Source organism: Esox lucius, chromosome 20 (assembly GCF_011004845.1).
Source record: "Esox lucius isolate fEsoLuc1 chromosome 20, fEsoLuc1.pri, whole genome shotgun sequence".
Lineage (NCBI taxonomy): Eukaryota > Metazoa > Chordata > Actinopteri > Esociformes > Esocidae > Esox > Esox lucius.
In genome coordinates, this window is record NC_047588.1 from 42,359,733 (window position 1) to 42,380,014 (window position 20,282).

A 20,282-nucleotide genomic window follows, 5' to 3' on the forward strand; every position below is an offset into this window, starting at 1 on the left:
TAAGTTTTAGGACCTTATGGAGACCAAAGTGTATTTCCATTAAAAAATGTTTGTCCCCCTAACCCTAACACTATTTACAGGTCTAACCTTTACCCCAAGTCTGTAATAGTGAGGACACACAGAATGTTCTAACTTTGCCTGATTTGCCATGAGCTACTGTACTTGTGAGGATTTCTGGTTCTCCTAAGTACAGTAATGCACACACACAGATGGAATGCCATAGGCTGCAGGGAGCATCCATCCCATAAAAGAATACATAAAGCACTTCGTAACTGACACGTCATTAGATTAAATCAAACTTTTATGTCCTCTTGTTCTGTTCTTCGGCTGTGTCGGTGGGATGCAGACGGCTGTTTCTGTACAGAGAAGCATTTATGTTAGGCTCTCCATCTTCCCCTCTCTCTATCTCTCTCACTCTCTCCATCTCTCTGTCTATTTCTCTCTCCATCTCTCTCTTTCTCTCTCTCTCTTTCGCTCCATCTCTCCGTGTCAGAGACATGTACTGCAACCAATCACTTATTTTTAGCACCTCTGTGACTTTCATACCTTGAAAATAGCAGGACAGGACAGAGAGAGAGGGAGGAAAGAGAGGAGGGGTGAGGAGAGAGGGGTGAGGGGTGAGGAGAGAGGGGAGAGGAGAGAGGGGAGAGGGGTGAGGAGAGAGGGGGGAGAGGGGTGAGGAGGGAGGGGAGAGGGGTGAGGAGAGAGGGGTGAGGAGAGAGGGGAGAGGGGTGAGGGGTGAGGAGAGAGGGGAGAGAGGGGTGAGGAGAGAGGGGAGAGGGGTGAGGGGTGAGGAGGCCGTGTGTGGATGTGTGTGAGTAGCACTAGTTCAGAGTGCTGTGGGAGAGTCTGTCTAGATCCACTGAGCCCTCTGGCAGTAGTACATTATGTAGGAAAAGAGGCAATTTCTTAACCCAGGTTAAGGTTTGGTAGCCCTGTGTTAAAGTTTGGTAGCCCTAGTTTAAGGTTTGGAAGACCTATGTTCATGTTTGATAGCGTTATGTTAAGGTGTGGTTTCCCTAGGTTAAGGTTTGGTAGTCCTAGGTTAAGGTTTGTTTGTCCTAGGTTAAGGTTTGGTAGTCCTAGGTTAAGGTTTGGTAGTCCTAGGTTTAAATGAGATAACCTTAGTTAAAGTCAGTCGCTTGTGTTTTGTGATTCATTATTTACAGTTGAAGCCAACTCCTGTCACATGACAATATGAAACATTGATCTCTGCAGCCTTGAAACGCCAGTGTCAATCATCCTCAACGCTCTTCATGATTCTTCCTTTTCCCCTTCCATTTCCCATCATCCTCCCCTCTTTTCTCCCATCTAATTTCTCCTCTCCTCGCCTCTCCTCTCCCCTGTCCCCGCTCCTCTTCTCTGTTCTCCTCTCTTCTCCTCTCCCCTGTCCCCGCTCCTCTTCTCTCTTCCTCTCTTCCTCTCTTTTCTACTCTCTCCTCTTCTTTTTTCTCCATGCCTTCGCTCTCCACTTCCCTCATCTCTCTCCTCTCCTCTGTTCTCCTCTCTTCTCCTCTCCTCTGTTCTCCTCTGCTCTCCTCTCCTCTGTTCTTTCTCTTCCCCCAGGGCCCATGACAAGTATCTCCTGTGTGAGCAACAACTAATAAGGATCCAAAATAAAATGAATTAACTGAGCCCTTCTCCTGTCCCCTCCAGATTAATCCATGGAGATTACCCTTTGTGTTTGGTTTTTAGTCCAGGTCTAGGCTTAATCTGTCTGGTGAAAACTGTACGCATTTTACAGTTTTCACAATTGTTTCAACAAAGACACATTTTTAACACAAAACCAAATATTAAAACTACGTTCACAAAACCCCTGACTCTTCTGTCTAAATTAAACGCTTGCCTCAAAACTATTTAATCTGTGCTCAAAATCAAACAATGCTTTCAGATCATGCAGATCACACCCAGTCAATATATAAACACTACAGATCATTCATTAGACACTACATAAAAAAACAGAACACAACACCAGGGAATGTAGTTACAGATTTTTTTAAATATTGTAAATAGTAAACACATTTTGCAATAAAAACATATAATACTCTGAAAGGAGTTATATTCTGAACAGTTGGTTTGATCACATCATTAGAAACAAGTGTGAACTATTTTGGGTCATTGTGTGTAAATGATGGCACCTGTGTTGCAGTTGTGTATAATGTTTGCCGGCCATGTTTGCCATTTTGCAACACAAGCGCCTCACACTGCGAGATGGGATTTAGTGAGTGAGAATGTGTTTAGAGTTTTGCAAACAGAGTGAATGCAATTTGCAAATGGTGTCTGACTACATGAATTTGTTTTAGGTTTTGCCAAAATAGTGACTGATTCGACAAATGGGTTTAGGTCACTGAGAATTTGGTTCAGATAATCGGGTTTAGCGTTTTAGCAATTCAGAAAAACTGTAATTGTCCATTTCAAATTTGCCAAACGGGAACAAATAAATGGACTTCCTCCTTCCAGACGCTCCATGCTCCGAGATGCAAGGGATGCTGTCAGGCTTGCTGCCTGACTCGCAGATCACGGCCTCCTCCATGAGGGACCTCCATGGCTCCATGGGAGCAGCCAGGCTGGTGGCCAGCCGATCCGGATGGTTCCCCAGCCCAACGCAGCCTCTGGCTGGGGAGGAATGGCTACAGGTGATGCCTCACGGTACCAGCTGACACCCTGGTGTTATTTGGACCGTGTTCTTCCGCCCAGTGCCGGCTCTCACCTTTTCGGGGCCCTGAGCAAAATTAAGTCACTGATGACTAGAACCGGCCCTGCTTCTACTGTACATATTGTAAATGTCTTGGGGTTCTTTTTCTTCTTCAGGTTTTTAGGTAGAATTTCTGTTCTGTTTGTTTTGTTTCTATTGGTTTCTGGGATGTGGCATGAGCACGATGTCTCTTGGTGGTGCGTAAAGTACAATGTCGTGATCTTTCAGGTGGACCTGGGGGTCGCTAAGACGGTTCGGGGGCTGATCACCCAGGGGGCAAGGAGCTTGGAGGGGAGCACCTCGGCTGAGAACCGGGCCTTCGTTAGGAAGTATCGTGTGTCTCACAGCATGACCGGCAAGGACTGGACCTTTATACTGGACAGCAAGACTAACCTCCCCAAGGTACCCACACACACACATGCACACACACACACACCCACACACATGTACACATGAACACACACATACACACCTAGGGAAGAACTTAGAATCAGACTTCAGATTCAGAGACAAGTCTCTCCTCCTTCATTGTTCCAGAGTTTGGGAAGAAAACCATTTCATTACAATGTGAGCTGCTTTGATAACATTTCAATTTCATCTTTTACACCACTTGTGTTAATTAAAATCTTTATTCCACCCACTTCCCTGCAGGCAATGCAACACACCAGCAGGCAGCTTAGTGAAATTCTCACAGACAGACGCACGTACACCCCCCTCCCCCACACACACACATCTTCACACACACCCCCCAGACATATGCACCCTCACATCTTCACCCCCCCCCCCCAGACACACACCCTCACATCTTCACCCCCCCACACACACACACACCCTCACATCTTCACCCCCACACACACACACACCCTCACATCTTCACCCCCCCCCCCAGACACACACCCTCACATCTTCACCCCCCCACACACACACACACCCTCACATCTTCACCCCCACACACACACACACACACACCCTCACATCTTCACCCCCACACACACACACACACCCTCACATCTTCACCCCCACACACACACACACCCTCACATCTTCACCCCCCCCACACACACACCCTCACATCTTCACCCCCACACACACACCCTCACATCTTCACCCCCACACACACACCCTCACATCTTCACCCCCCCCCACACACACCCTTACACGCTGATATAGCAAACCTCCTCAACTCTCCCACTGTTACGCTAAAGAGCCTGTCTTCTTCTTCTCCACTGTTACGCTAAAGAGCCTGACTTCTTCTTCTCCACTGTTACGCTAAAGAGCCTGACTTCTTCTTCTCCACTGTTACGCTAAAGAGCCTGACTTCTTCTTCTCCACTGTTACGCTAAAGAGCCTGTCTTCTTCTTCTCCACTGTTACACTAAAGAGCCTGTCTTCTTCTTCTCCACTGTTACGCTAAAGAGCCTGTCTTCTTCTCCACTGTTACGCTAAAGAGCCTGTGTTCTTCTTCTCAGATCTTTGAGGGAAACACTCACTATGACACTCCAGAGATCCGTCGGTTCGAGGAGATACCAGCTCAGTTCCTCAGGATCTACCCAGAGAGATGGTCTCCTGCTGGGATCGGGATGAGACTTGAGGTCCTAGGGTGTGAACTACCAGGTAAGATCACAGACATATCCACCAATATTAAATATACCCTGCAGAGGCATTTTTTTCAAAGCGACTTACAGAGATCTCGAGAAACGAACAAACCACATGGGGTGGCTGAGGAGTGTTGATGTTAACAGGTTTCTGGTTTAAGAACGAACCAAGACTGAACTTTTACTGCTACATCATGTTTCACACACACACACACACACACACTCACCAGACCTGCATTCAGCCAGAAAGAAACTATACACTAAAGCCTAATCTGCATTAAAACATTGCAATGTTCTGTCCCACTTACACACAAACACAAACACACACACACACAGAAACATACATCTGAAACATCTGGTTTCCTGTCTGAGGAAAGGGTTAGCTGTCTGAAAACAAAGTGTGAGATCATAAGCAGATTCTCCTCCAGCTGTACTTTACAATCTGGGACTGGATTAAACCTGTCTGGTCACTATGGGATGGTATCCCACGGTGCCATGGCCACTGGCTGTCTGGTAATTACTATGGGATGGTATCCATGGACACTGGTGGTCTGATAGATGGTATTATGATGTATGTGAATAGTGTCTGAATAGATGGTATTATGGTATATGTGGATACTGTCTAAATAGATGGTGTTATGGTATTATGGTATACAGGTGTTGGTCATAAAATTTGAATAAAAAGTTGATTTATTTCAGTAATTCCATTCAAAAAGTGAAATTTGTATAATGTATACATTCATTCCACACAGACTGATATATTTCAAGTGTTTGTTTCTATTAATTTCGATGATTATAACACAACTAATGAAAAACCCAAATTCAGTATCACAGAAAATGTGAATATTGTGAATATAAGGTTCAATATTGAAGACACCTGGTGCCACACTCTAATCAGCTAATTAACCCAAAACACCTGCAAAGGCCTTTAAATGGTCTCTCAGTCTAGTTCTGTAGGCAACACAATCATGGGGAAGACTGCTGACTTGACAGCTGTCCAAAAGACGACCATTGACACATTGCACAAGGAGGGCAAGACACAAAAGGTCATAGCTAAAGAGGCTGGCTGTTCACAGAGCTCTGTGTCCAAGCACATTAATAGAGAGGCGAAGGGAAGGAAAAGATGTGGTAGAAAAAAGTGTACAAGCAATAGGGATAACCACACCCTGGAGAGGATTGTGAAACAAAACCCATTCAAAAATGTGGGGGAGATTCACAAAGAGTGGACTGCAGCTGGAGGCAGTGCTTCAAGAACCACCACGCACAGACGTATGTAAGACATGGGTTTCAGCTGTCGCATTCCTTGTGTCAAACCACTCTTGAACAAGACACAGCATCAGAAGCATCTCACCTGAGCTAAAGACAAAAAGGACTGGACTGCTGCTGAGTTATGTTCTCTGATGAAAGTACATTTTGCATTTCCTTTGGAAATCAAGGTCCCAGAGTCTGGAGGAAGAGACAAGAGGCACAGAATCCACGTTGCTTGAAGTCCAGTGTAAAGTTTCCCCAGTCAGTGATGGTTTGGGGTGCCATGTCATCTGCTGGTGTTGGTCCACTGTGTTTTCTGAGGTCCAAGGTCAACGCAGCCGTCTACCAGGAAGTTTTAGAGCACTTCATGCTTCCTGCTGCTGACCAACTTTATGGAGATGCAGATTTCATTTTCCAACAGGACTTGGCACCTGCACACAGTGCCAAAGCTACCAGTACCTGGTTTAAGGACCATGGTATCCCTGTTCTTAATTGGTCAGCAAACTCACCTGACCTTTACCCTATAGAAAATCTATGGGGTATTGTGAAGAGGAAGATACGATACGCCAAACCCAACAATGCAGAAGAGCTGAAGGCCACTATCAGAGCAACCTGGGCTCTCATAACACCTGAGCAGTGCCACAGACTGATCGACTCCATGCCACGCCGCATTGCTGCAGTAATTCAGGCAAAAGGAGCCCCAACTAAGTATTGAGTGCTGTACATGCTCATACTTTTCATGTTCATACTTTTCAGTTGGCCAACATTTCAAAAAATATTTTTTTTCTATTGGTCTTAAGTAATATTCAAATTTTCGGAGATACTGAATTTGGGATTTTCATTCGTTGTCAGTTATAATCATCACAATTAAAAGAAAAACATTTGAAATATATCAGTCTGTGTGTAATGAATGAATATAATATACAAGTTTCACTTTTTGAATGGAATTACTGCAATAAATCAAGTTTTTGATGATATTGTAGTTTTATGACCAGCACCTGTAAGTGGATATTGTCTGGTAGATGGTGTTATGGTATTATGGTATATGTGGGTACTGTCTGAATAGATGGTGTTATGGTATAATGGTAAATGTGGATATTGTCTGATAGGGGCTGTTATGGTACTATGGTATATGTGGATACAGTCTGATAGATGGTATTATGGTATATGTGGATACTGTCTGATGGATGGAATTATGGTATATGTGGATATTGTCTGGTAGATGGTGTTATGGTATTATGGTATATGTGGATATTGTCTGGTAGATGGTGTTATGGTATTATGGTATATGTGGATATTGTCTGGTAGATGGTGTTATGGTGTTATGGTGTTATGGTATATGTGGATATTGTCTGATAGATGGTGTTATGGTATTATGGTATATGTGGATATTGTCTGGTAGATGGTGTTATGGTATTATGGTATACGTGGATATTGTCTGGTAGATGGTGTTATGGTATATGTGGATATTGTCTGATGGATGGTATTATGGTTTTTCTGGACACTGTCAGATAAAGTGTATTTTATTTTACAGTTATCTTAAAAAAAAAAATCCTTATTGTATACAAAGATTCAGTAACCCAACATTTGGGCGACTAAGTCAGAAACAAAGAGACTTGGGTCAGTGAGAAAGAAATGGAGAGGGGGGAAGGTGAAGACGGAAAGAGTGAGATTGAGAGGGAAGGAGATATCCTCTGGTCCATCGTCGTCAAGCCCCTTGGGTCGTCTGACAGAAAAAGCATCTTGGCCTTTTAGTCCTGAGTACCTGCCTAGCAGTACCATGGAGGTGAAGACAAGCATAGGATATGACACGTACATGGAAGATCGGGACAGGAAATGACACATACCAGATCCCTATGCACATAGCCCTCCATCTAGACAGGATGGCTGTTTGCTGGCCGTGGCAGGCTTTCCACTCTGGGCCCGGGATCCAGTGGATGTCCATGTCACTCTGGGTCCGGGATCCAGTGGATGTCCATGTCACTCTGGGTCCGGGATCCAGTGGATGTCCATGTCACTCTGGGTCCGGGATCCAGTGGATGTCTGTCTGCCTGTCTTTGTGTCTGTCTATGTGCTTGTCTGTCTGTTTACTGTATGTGCCTGTCTGTCTTTCCATCTGCCTATGTGACTGTCTGTATGTCTGCCTGTCTACCTGTCTGTCTCTTGACTTGCCTGTCTGTCTCTAATCTGCTCTGTCTGCTCAACAGATGTGTTGGAGGGTGTGTGTGTGTGTGTGTGTGGGGGTCAATCCTCTTACTCCTAACCAGTAACACACCGCTTAAACACACATGTACACACATACACACACATACATACACACACACACAGACAACCTAACGCCATCCAGAAGGGACCTGTATACTACAGTCTTAATCCGCATTAAAACGTAACAATGTCATGTTACACACACAGACACACACACACAGACACAGACACACACACATACACACACACACAGACACACACACACACAGACACACACACACACACACACACACACAGACACACACACACACACACAGACACACACAGACACACACACACAGACACAGACACACACACACACAGACACACACACACACAGACACACACAGACACACACACACACACACATGCCCCCTCTCTCCCTCCTCTCTTCTCCCCTTCAACCCCCCCTCATGTCTGATTGATGAAGGACTTTCACATGTAAAACACTGTTATGAAACACTGTTTTAGTCCTCTCATAGCATTGAATAATCCAGGTATTCCTGTCTGTTACAGTACACATGTGGGAACAGCCTTCAGACCTGTGTGTTCTTCTTTATGGAAAATAATTTTGAATGAATTAACTCACAGTGGTAGGAGCATCAAATGAAGAGTCTTCCTGCTTGTACATCTGGTGGCTAACAGGAGACTTCAACACAGTAGAAGTGAACATAGTGTCCACTCACAACAATAGAAGTGTGCATAGTGTCCACTCAGAACAATAGAAGTGTACATAGTGTCCACTCAGAACAATAGAAGTGAACATAGTGTCCACTCAGAACAGTAGAAGTGAACATAGTGTCCACTCACAACAATAGAAGTGAACATAGTGTCCACTCACAACAATAGAAGTGAACATAGTGTCCACTCACAACAATAGAAGTGTATATAGTGTCCACTCACAACAATAGAGGTGTGCATAGTGTCCACTCAGAACAATAGAAGTGAACATAGTGTCCACTCGCAACAATAGAAGTGTACATAGTGTCCACTCACAACAATAGAAGTGTACTTAGTGTCCACTCAGAACAATAGAACTGTACATAGTGTCCACACACAACAATAGAAGTGTACATAGTGTCCACTCACAACAATAGAAGTGAACATAGTGTCCACTCACAACAATAGAAGTGAACATAGTGTCCACTCACAACAATAGAAGTGAACATAGTGTCCACTCAGAACAATTGAAGTGAACATATTGTACCCTCAGAACTGTATAAATTACCTCACCGCAAATTCCAATCTAGCCACTATGCCCTACACACTTGCTTAGAGTGCCCTTCATGGACCAGTTGAAACTCATAGGCTGCATTCCACAGAGTGGCTTGGGGTTTAATAAATGCATTCACTTCGAGAGACACTGGTGAATTGAATGATGCAATTCATGGTCAGCTTTTAACTAGGAAAACAACCACAATAGTTTTTGAAGGAATAAACCTCATTAACCTCACATGCATAAACGTGCTTGTCATATAATCAGGCACGCCTATCCATTCTTGTGTGTAACTGTGCAAGCTCAAATGTGACATGGTGCCTTGTGGGATTCCACTTTGCTAGCGGAGGCTACTTCATTGCACAATCTCTGGAAGGGGCCAATGGAGGGTTTAATTAGGACACTTGTGCCGAGGGTGGAGGCGCGTGGAGGCATGAATGGAGGGCCGAGGGTGGAGGCGCGTGGAGGCATGAATGGAGGGCCGAGGGTGGAGGCGCGTGGAGGCATGAATGGAGGGCCGAGGGTGGAGGCGCGTGGACGCATGGATGGAGGGCCAGGGTGGAGGCGCGGGGAGGCATGAATGGAGGGCCGAGGGTGGAGGTGCGTGGAGGCATGAATGGAGGGCCGAGGGTGGAGGCGCGTGGAGGCATGAATGGAGGGCCGAGGGTGGAGGCGCGTGGACGCATGGATGGAGGGCCAGGGTGGAGGCGCGGGGAGGCATGAATGGAGGGCCGAGGGTGGAGGTGCGTGGAGGCATGAATGGAGGGCCGAGGGTGGAGTTCAGGAGGGTCCATTTGGGATTTGGCCTTAACGTCCAGTATCCTGAGTTCTGTTGTCGTGGGAACCAGACAGGATGAAATATTCAGAGGAGTGCATCAGCTGCAGTTCACTGAACACACACACATAAACACACACATACATACACACACATACACACACACACATATATACAGTACATACGCACACACACACACACACACACACACATAGACACACACACATATACACACGCGCACACACACACCCACACATACACACACACACACGTTTGTTTTTCTAACTTTACCCTTCTAATCTTCAACCTCACCCTAACCTTAACCTCAAAATTCTTACGCTTAAACCTCAACTTCTCCCCTTACGCTTTCCGCCCCCTCCACTCCTCTCTGCCTCTCTTGTCTATGCTCCTCTCCCACAGGAAGGGAAGTCTGGAACAGAGGAATAATGAATAAATAAAAGAGACGTGTCACGGTTGTGCAAAGCGAAGCGTGAAGAGACGCAGTCCTGCAACCAGAAGTGTTCCAATCACTGTAATTCATTCGTCGTTTGACAGCTGCAGCATGTTCTTTGTGTTCAGTGACCTCTGCTGTAGACCAATGGTAACTCAGGGTCAGCCAAGGTCAGCCAATCACGACCGTCACATAGCCAATATGTGATCCACTTAAAACTTAAAAGTTGACCATGAAGTGAAATGGACCTCAGTGCCCCAACCCCCTGAGCCTCCTGGACCTCAGTGCCCCAACCCCCTGAGCCTCCTGTACCTCAGTGCCCCAACCCCCTGAGCCTCCTGTACCTCAGTGCCCCAACCCCCTGAGCCTCCTGTACCTCAGTGCCCCAACCCCCTGAGCCTCCTGGACCTCAGTGCCCCAACCCCCTGAGCCTCCTGGACCTCAGTGCCCCAACCCCCTGAGCCTCCTGGACCTCAGTGCCCCAACCCCCTGAGCCTCCTGTACCTCAGTTCCCCAACCCCCTGAGCCTCCTGTACCTCAGTGCCCCAACCCCCTGAGCCTCCTGGACCTCAGTGCCCCAACCCCCTGAGCTTCCTGTACCTCAGTGCCCCAACCCCCTGAGCCTCCTGGACCTCAGTGCCCCAACCCCCTGAGTCTCCTGGACCTCAGTGCCCCAACCCCCTGAGCCTCCTGGACCTCAGTGCCCCAACCCCCTGAGCCTCCTGTACCTCAGTGCCCCAACCCCCTGAGCTTCCTGTACCTCAGTGCCCCAACCCCCTGAGCCTCCTGGACCTCAGTGCCCCAACCCCCTGAGCCTCCTGGACCTCAGTGCCCCAACCCCCTGAGCTTCCTGTACCTCAGTGCCCCAACCCCCTGAGCCTCCTGGACCTCAGTGCCCCAACCCCCTGAGTCTCCTGGACCTCAGTGCCCCAACCCCCTGAGCCTCCTGGACCTCAGTGCCCCAACCCCCTGAGCCTCCTGGACCTCAGTGCCCCAACCCCCTGAGCCTCCTGGACCTCAGTGCCCCAACCCCCTGAGCCTCCTGTACCTCAGTTCCCCAACCCCCTGAGCCTCCTGTACCTCAGTGCCCCAACCCCCTGAGCCTCCTGGACCTCAGTGCCCCAACCCCCTGAGCCTCCTGGACCTCAGTGCCCCAACCCCCTGAGTCTCCTGGACCTCAGTGCACCTTCTCTGGGCTCACACATGGATTTGGCACTCACACACAGACAGCCTGGTTGCAGAGAACGCCTTATGGACTAGTTTGGAGGTGAACGTTAGAGCCTGTTTTTAGAGTCTGGTTGTAACGTCTTAGGTGGTTAGGTGTTAGTGGCTGCTTTAATTTGTTGATTGAGTTCATGTCGGCTTTTAGAGATTGGTATCAGAGGCTCTGGTTAGAAGCTGGTATTAGAAACTGGTTTAAGATTACTAATGTTTGTCATCTGCATGATCAGTAGTTCAATTAGCAGTCATTGTATTTTTCCAGTGTTCATTCTAATCCCAATCAGCAGCCCTGTTCATTTTCTAATTCACCGCTTTGGACCAGACCCATAATGCATAACTTTGGACCAGACCCATAATGCATAACTTTGGACCAGACCCATAATGCACTACTTTTGAGCAGACCCATAAAGCACTACTTTGGACCAAAACCATAACACACTTCTTTTGACCAGAGCCAAGGTATTGCATTATGGACTTTGGATAAGGTCCATAATGCAATACCTTGAACCAAACCCTTAATGCATTACTTTTGACCAAACCCATACTTTCATCAAAATACTGTTTTGTTTACTAAGTTTGTTTGGTGTCTGATTTCAAATTCCTGTAGTAGCACTGATGAACTTTTTGTCTAAAGTGCATTATTGAAGCTTGAAACTACAATGTCATCTCTAAAGGAGAATAATTAATATCTAAACCCTTTTTCATAATTTGAAATCATTGATTTTAGATTAATTTAGCTGGCTAAGATTTAAAGGGTGTCCACCAAATTTGATCTAGCTAACATTAGCATATCTAGCTATTTTTGACTGACTTCGCTAGCAAATAACAACATTCCTATCTGTTTAACAATAAATGTGATGACATTAAGATGATAACGATAATGGAACAACAATTTTTTTACAGTAAACATTTGCCTTATTTAGCAATGTTATCATATTTCGCTGTTGCAGTGTTCTTTACTAATGCAGTGGTGGGTGGGTGGGTGGGTGGGTGGGTGGGGCAGGTCATAGACCTCTCTGAAGAACTCCAGTCTGCCAGCAATGAAGTACAATGAAGATCAAGGTCCTGTAATGGGCAATTCAGACAGAATGGTAACCAGCACACGTGTAAAGATACTAGCCAAGTTCATCTTCTGACCATAAACATGATTGCAGCATTGGCAGAATGTAGAAAACATTAACAACGATGCTTCGTAGGGAATTTCAGGGAATTCCATTGGAAGCCCTCAGGAGTGACCAGATCATTGTTGAAACACTTCCTGGCTGACTGGACTGCGTTTAGAAGACTCCCGGGAGTTGTAAAGTTCTAGAGGTGGAATGTTCAGGTGTTCTGATTTTCCACTGTTATAAGAGACCCAGGCGAGTTTCAAGGTTCTAGCTCAGATGTTCCGCTGTTCCGCTGTGGTCCCGTGTGTTCCTATGGTCCAGCATTCCAGTCTCCCTGCGTGAAGCTGAGTTAGCTAAAAGTAATTTCTTATCTCTGATCACTTTCACATGTGAGGAACTTTGCTCCAAACCCAACTCCTCCTGGCTGTCACGGGGTTGGTGGGATGGGCATTGGGAGTCATTTCCCTCCTCCTTTTCATTCTCCTCCTCCTCTTCTTCTTTCTCCTCCTTCTCCTCTTTCTCCTCCTTCACATTCTTCACCTCCTTCTCCTCCTTCTCTTATTTCTCCTCCTGTTATCCCATTAGGTTTGAGAAAGGACATGGAAAATGTAATCGCTTCCATTCCTCTGTGTCTGTCTAAGCCAAGACTTCTGTCTCCTTCTCTGCTTTCCTCTACCCCGCCCCCATACACACACACACACACACACTTTGAGGTTAGACACATGGTAGTGCTTTGCGATGAGTTCACACACAGACACAAACACACACAAACACACACACACACACACAGGCAATTACAAAGTCAACCCCGCTCCGCCCAGTTCACCCTGAACACATCAGCCCAGGGCTCTGCTCATATCCTCCTAGAATAAATATTTAGCTTGAGCTTCTCACTTCTCCTCCCTGGTTTTCATCACATCAACAGACACGCACAGACATCTTTCTCTGTTGATGTTTCTCTATCTCTGAATTCACTTCAGCTCAATTCTAAGGAGCTTTATTGGCATGAGAAACATTTGTTCACATTTCCAAAGCATGCGGGGTAAAAATGAAATAAATACAAATAATTATTAATGGAAGTAAATAAAACACAATCAGCAAACACAAAGGTCTTACAAGGATGAAGACATTTGAAATGGTATATTATTTAACAATGTGCAAATAGTTATTAAGTCTCTCTCCCTCTCTCTCTCTCTCTCTCTCTCTCCCTCTCTCCCTCCCTCCCTCCCTCCCTCTCCCTCCCTCTCTCTCCCTCTCTCTCTCTCCCTCTCTCCCTCTCTCCCTCCCTCCCTCCCTCCCTCCCTCTCCCTCCCCAATTCACTTACAGTCTCTAATTCAAAAGAATAAATATTCAAACAGTCCCATCATCCTCTGATGAAATTATGAAATCCAAGACTGTATTTGGCAGAGTGCCTGCTCAACATTGTTTAGAAGCAGCATACTCCCAATGAAATGCAATTAAAGAAATGAACCGTCAAGGAAAGCTTATTATTATGGTTGCAGTCTGAATCTATGGTCATCATTATGTATGGTCATCATTATGTATGGTCATCATTATGTATGGTCATCATTATGTATGGTCATCATTATGCACCCTAACTTACGACCCAAGTCCTGGTTAACAGTCCTCCCTCCAGCCCCCCCCCTCTTGGTAATTCCAGCCAGATATTACAGGCCATTCACGGTGCAGCCTGCCTGGCAGCCAGGGTAAGATTTACACCCAGGGTCTCTTCGTTATTGAACATACTTTCTGTGTTTCCACGAGATGTGCTGTGTCAGGGTTTAGCTGGCATCCTGACAGGTGGTGTTATTCAATGGCCTCTGAGGGTGTAGCTGAGCTCCGACGGGGACAAAAGAAGGATTGCTTTGGTATTCAGTAGAGGCTGAACCCTAAGACATAATACAGCTGTATAGATCAGCGGCCCAACCTGAGAGAGAGCTATTTACCATAGTAATACAAGCCCTGTATGTCCTGACAAGTTACTATAGCTGTACAAGCCCCGCCCCTCCTGACAAGTTACTATAGCTATACAAGCCCCGCCCCTCCTGACTGGTTGCTGTAGCTATACAAGCCCCGCCCCTCTTGACTTGTTGCTATAGCTATACAAGCCCCACCCCTCCAAACTTGTTGCTATTGCCATATGCCTCTCCTAAATAGTCAGTATAGCTATACAAGCCCCACCTTTCCTGGCTAGTTATTAAGACACCTATACAAACCCCGCTTCTCCAGACTAGCTAACTAGCTTGGTGAGCCAATAGAGAAGGCAGTGTTTTGACAGTCAGGCTATGACATAAACTCTGTTATAATCAATCAATCAATCACATTTATTTATAAAGCCCTTATTTATAAAGCCCCCAACAGCAGTTGTCACAAAGTGCTTTTACAGAAACACCCGGCCTTAAACCCCAAGGAGCAAACAACAGTAGTGTTGAATTTCAGTGGCTAGGAAAAACTCCCTAAGAAGGCCGAAATTTAGGAAGAAACCTAGAGAGGACCCAGGCTCAGAGGGGTGACCAGTCCTCTTCTGGCTGTGCCTGGTGAGATCAGGTGGTGGAAATGGACCGCTACTAAAGCATTAAGCCCAGTCAGGCAGCAGCTCTGCTGACAAACACAAAGGTCTTTGAAGGTCACATGGTTGGAAAGAGAAACGCAGTGGGAGAGAAGGAGAGAGACGAAAAAAGACGGGTCTGTGAAGGTGGACCTGTGTCACGCGTTCCCTGTCCTCACCTTGACCCTCCAATTACCCATAAGCTCCAGTGTCGTCTAAAGGTCTCAACGACACAGCAGCATGACACAATGACAGGACCTGGTGGAGAGAAGATGGCTGACTCTCTGTTCTCACTAATTATTTAGTCTGACCAGGAGGAGGAGTGAGGAGAAGATGTGAGGATTGGTGAGGATATCGAGGGAAGGGGAGAGACGGGGATGGAGAGAGAGAGGGAGAAGGAGAGAGGGAGAAGGAGAGAGGGGGAGGGAGAGAGGGAGAAGAAGAGAGGGAGAAGAAGAGAGGGAGAAGGAGAGAGGGAGAAGGAGAGAGGGGGAAGGAGAGAGGGGGAAGGAGAGAGGGAGAAGAAGAGAGGGGGAAGGAGAGAGGGAGAAGAAGAGAGGGGGAAGGAGAGAGGGAGAAGAAGAGAGGGAGAAGGAGAGAGGGGGAAGGAGAGAGGGAGAAGGAGAGAGGGAGAAGGAGAGAGGGGGAAGGAGAGAGGGAGAAGGAGAAGGAGAGAGGGGGAAGGAGAGAGGGGGGAGGAGAGAGGGAGAAGGAGAGAGGGGGGAGGAGAGAGGACAGAGGGGGATGTGGGTTAGGGTCCATTTGGAAGACTTTCTAAGGGCATAATATGAATTTGATCACGTAAGCCAAACACATTAGAAATCGCAGGTCTCAGGTTGGGATTCAGGCAGTCTGACTCCATGCCCAGTTAAGTCCCTTCCCATCCCAGGTAATGTCAGCTGAGAACAGGCCTTGGAAACCTGCCACTAGGGGCACCCTTTAGCTCTCATTATTAGGTATGCTTGCCAGGGTTTTGTGGATGAGAATGTTGATTGGACGTAAAACATGTGCCCAGAGGATCGTGGATTCACCCCCAGCACGAAGCACATATCTCTCGTCTTACGTCTGTATGGGGGGCTTCATTGAATGTTCAGGGATTATCCAAATAAGAGTTTAATATCAGAACCAGAAGACAAAGAGAGAGAGAAGAGAGACACATGGAGAAGAGAGGGACAAAGACAGTAGAGAGAGAAGAGAGACACATGGAGAAGAGAGGGACAAAGACAGTAGAGAGAGAAGAGAGACACATGGAGAAGAGAGGGTCAAAGACAGTAGAGAGAGAAGGAGAGTGATATTCAGGACCTCTTAGGCTTGCTACTCATGTGCACACAGCCAAGTGATCTTGATGACTCATGGAAAAAGCTGTGTGAATAACTGAACTATAAGCAGAAACAACATTGGTTTCAGGTTTACTGGGTGGAGAGGGAGAGTGGAGTTAGCAGCTGTATGGCACATGGAGCTTGTTCTTCCCTGCGCAGTGAACGACCAGGGCCCAGGATGCATTGGGAGTATGGCAGAGCCCAGGATGCATTGGGAGTATGGCAGAGCCCAGGATGCATTGGGAGTATGGCAGAGCCCAGGATGCATTGGGAGTATGGCAGAGCCCAGGATGCATTGGGAGTATGGCAGAGCCCAGGATGCATTGGGAGTATGGCAGGGCCCAGGATGCATTGGGAGTATGGCAGAGCCCAGGATGCATTGGGAGTATGGCAGAGCCCAGGATGCATTGGGAGTATGGCAGAGCCCAGGATGCATTGGGAGTATGGCAGAGCCCAAGATGCATTGGGAGTATGGCAGAGCCCAGGATGCATTGGGAGTATGGCAGAGCCCAGGATGCATTGGGAGTATGGCAGAGCCCAGGATGCATTGGGAGTATGGCAGGGCCCAGGATGCACTAGGAGTATGGCAATGCTTAGTACGCAGCCTGAATGACTGGCCGGGAGCTTAGAGAAGCAGTAACAACATTGGTTTAAATCGCTCAAACTCTCCCAGTGGCTTGTGGGAAGGAAGACGGTGGTTTGGAGCTGAGTGTGTTGCGTGTGTGTCACAAAGAGGACCCTTTAGTGCACTTCAAAGGAGGAAGGGTGCTGTTTCAGATGTGGCCAGTGATGCAAAGGAATCGCAGTGGGGTGAACCCTTCAAATCACACAAACCTCCCCATCTACTGTTCCCTTACGTCAGCCCCAGAGCTTCTTCTGTAACCCTGACACACACACACACACACACGCACACACACACGCACACGCACACACACACACACACTCGTCTCATCGTTCTGTTGGTCCCAATATGAATTAGCTCTATCCTTGGTTAGCATTCTTGAAACAGTTTGCACAAGGTCATGTGTTTTGAGCAGAACTCCAGCTGCTGGAAATGTATGTTTTCCTGTATCAGTACAGTCTGTGTGTGAGTGTGTTTGAGTGTGAGTGTGTGTGTGTGTGTGTGTGTGTGTTTGAGTGTGGGAGTGTGTTTGAGTGTGTGCACACGTCTTCGTAATTTAATGTGTGCCGCAGTCCTTTCTCTTGGCATATAACAGAGTGTGTGACTTGACTTATGGGACTGTGGTGGTGGGGGGGGGGGGGGGGGGGGGGCAGAGGAACAGCAGCTAGTGGGCTGTGGTTTCCCTGGGGGGGGGGGGGGGGGGGGGCAGTGAGGCAGGGAAGGGGGGGGGCAGAAAGGCTGTAGAAGAGATTGGAGCGAAAGAGAGGCTGGCCATGGGGAAAGCAGCTAGCTCAGTACTGCTCTGTGTCAGAGGTCAGAGGTTAAGGGTGGCCTCACACTGTGCCGAAAAAGGATAACTGTACCCGAAGGAGTCTTTTTTTAACATTCAATTTGGCTGCTCAAACTATGTATATGTGTGTGTGTGTGTATATGTGTGTGTGTGTATATGTGTGTGTGTGTGTGTGTGTGTGTTCTGACGGTACTATCAGCCCTCCTCTCCCCTTCTACCCCCTTCATGGAATGCTGGGATACATCACAATACAATGATCTTCATCTTGTTCTTCTTCTTCCTCTTCCTGTAGAAACGACCACCCTACCTGACACAGCCACACCAACTCTGCCAGTAGAGGTCACCACTGCTGTCCAGAGAGGAGCTGGACCTGGTAATTGTATAGATACAGTATATATTTCCAAACAGGCCTGGTCATAATGTGGAGAGGCCCATTATCTAGACCAATGTGTCATGCTAATTGCTAACTGGGTTTGGGTTTAGTCCTTCAGGACCCTGGGTTTGGGTTTAGTCCTTCAGGATCCTGGGTTTGGGTTTAGTCCTTCAGGACCCTGGGATTGGGTTTAGTCCTTCAGGACCCTGGGTTTGGTTTTAGTCCTTCAGGACCCTGGGTTTGGTTTTAGTCCTTCAGGACCCCAAGTCTGGGTTTATCTCTTGGGGGTGGAGAACAACCCATCCTGGGACAGAGACCTAGCCTGAGGTGTACAGTAACAAGTTGAACTCATCTTGTTTTCCTCTTCCTCCTTCTCCTCTGTGTCCTCCTCCTCTTTCTTCTTCTCCTCTGTCTCCTCCAGGTACTACTGAGTGGTCTCTGGGAGGTCTCTGTGATTTTGAGTCTAGTCTGTGTGGCTGGACTCCGGACAGTCTGTCTGAGCTGAGGTGGTCTTTCCATGGTGGTAGCAGTTCCCCAGGTCTGTCCCCTCACCCGGACCACCCCCTACCTCTGCCCAAACATGGTCAGTACCCCCCCCCCCCCCCCCATATTTCTCTCCCTCTCCCTGGTCTTCTTTACCTCCTGTGGTCTGACTTCTGTCTCTGTTAATTCCTCAGTCTCATCAAGCACACACTCCCCACGCACAGATGCAAACACACACATAATCTCACACACACACACACACACACACACAGGAACAACACAAACAAACTGCTCAGATCTGATTCCATATGGTAACTTTAAAGAGAGGAGTGGGATCTGTTTTCCCTCTCTCATCCTGTCAATCTTTAAGATGGCCTTGATTTGCGGCTCCAGCTGCCTCTTAAAGCACATCCTCTAAACACAGCCTCCAAACATGTCATAAAACACAGCCTCTAAACACAGCCTGTGTCCGAAATATTTCCAAACATGTCATAAAACACAGGCTCTAAACACAGCCTCCAAACATGTCATAAAACACAGTCTCTAAACACAGCCTCCAAACATGTCATAAAACACAGCCTCTAAACACAGCCTCCAAACATGTCATAAAACACAGCCTCCAAACATGTCGTAAAACACATCCTCTAAACACAGCCTCCAAACATGTCATAAAACACATCCTCTAAACACAGCCTCCTAACACTCAGGCTCATAACAGTAAGCATCTAAACACAGCTTCCTAAAACACAGCCTCTGAATTGAAGCCTCTAGACACAGCCTCTTCACACAGCCTCTAAACACAAGGTCTTGATAAACCATGTTAAACAGGTGCAGCTATCTACCTCCCATAAGGCCAGGGGCCCACTACTGAACAGAACACACACACACTGAAAGGGTCCATCCCCAGTAGAGTGTAATTAACTCCAGTTGAGAGAAAATGTTCAAGTGAAAAAACATCCTCCACGGTCCTCCTCCCAGCATACCCTCTGCCCCTTATATAGATACCTCACATAAAGGCAATTTGTGTGTGTGTGACTGTTTGTCCCTGTGTGTGTGCCTGTGTGTGTGTGTGTGTGTGTGTGTGTGTATGTGCCTATGTGCCTGTGTGTGTGTGTGTGTATGTGCCTATGTGCCTGTGTGTGTGTGTGTGTGTGTGTGTGTATGTGTGTGTGTGTGTATGTGCCTGTGTGTGTGTGTGTGTGTGTGTGTGTGTGACTGTGTGCCTTTGTGTGTGTGTGTGTGTGTGTGTGTGTGCCTGTGTGTGTATGCGCCTGTGTGTGTGTGTGTGTGTGTGACTGTTTGTCCCTGTGTATGTGCCTGTGTATGTGCCTGTGTGTGTGTCTGTGTGTGTGTGTGTGATACCCAGCAGGCACATCACTTGATGCTAAGTATCCTAAAAACCCAGTTCCCTGTGTAGTTCACTAGTTCTTACCAGGGCTGGGTGAGGCCCAGGGTGCCATGTAGGCTTGTAGCCCAAGAGGAACCTTCTCCTTGAAGAAATTAATTAATAAATTATCCTTTATACTTTTATTCCCAGGATCAAACAAAAAAGTTTGGACTGTATTAATTAAAGACAAGAGCTATTTAGGCACTTTA

General features: G+C 47.1%; 1 protein-coding gene across 4 annotated transcripts in view; it reads left to right on the top strand.

Moving 5' to 3' along the window:
- Positions 1-20,282, top strand: part of LOC105029185 (neuropilin-2) — a 107,001-nt gene that overhangs the window by 67,285 nt on the left and 19,434 nt on the right. For all 4 annotated transcript variants that reach the window (XM_029115974.2, XM_029115975.2, XM_029115977.2 and 1 more), the window contains exons 9-13: positions 2,461-2,636; positions 2,924-3,097; positions 4,164-4,308; positions 18,123-18,203; positions 18,625-18,786. In XM_029115974.2, the coding sequence (XP_028971807.2) occupies positions 2,461-2,636; positions 2,924-3,097; positions 4,164-4,308; positions 18,123-18,203; positions 18,625-18,786 (738 nt within the window). The remainder of the gene's footprint in view (positions 1-2,460; positions 2,637-2,923; positions 3,098-4,163; positions 4,309-18,122; positions 18,204-18,624; positions 18,787-20,282) is intronic.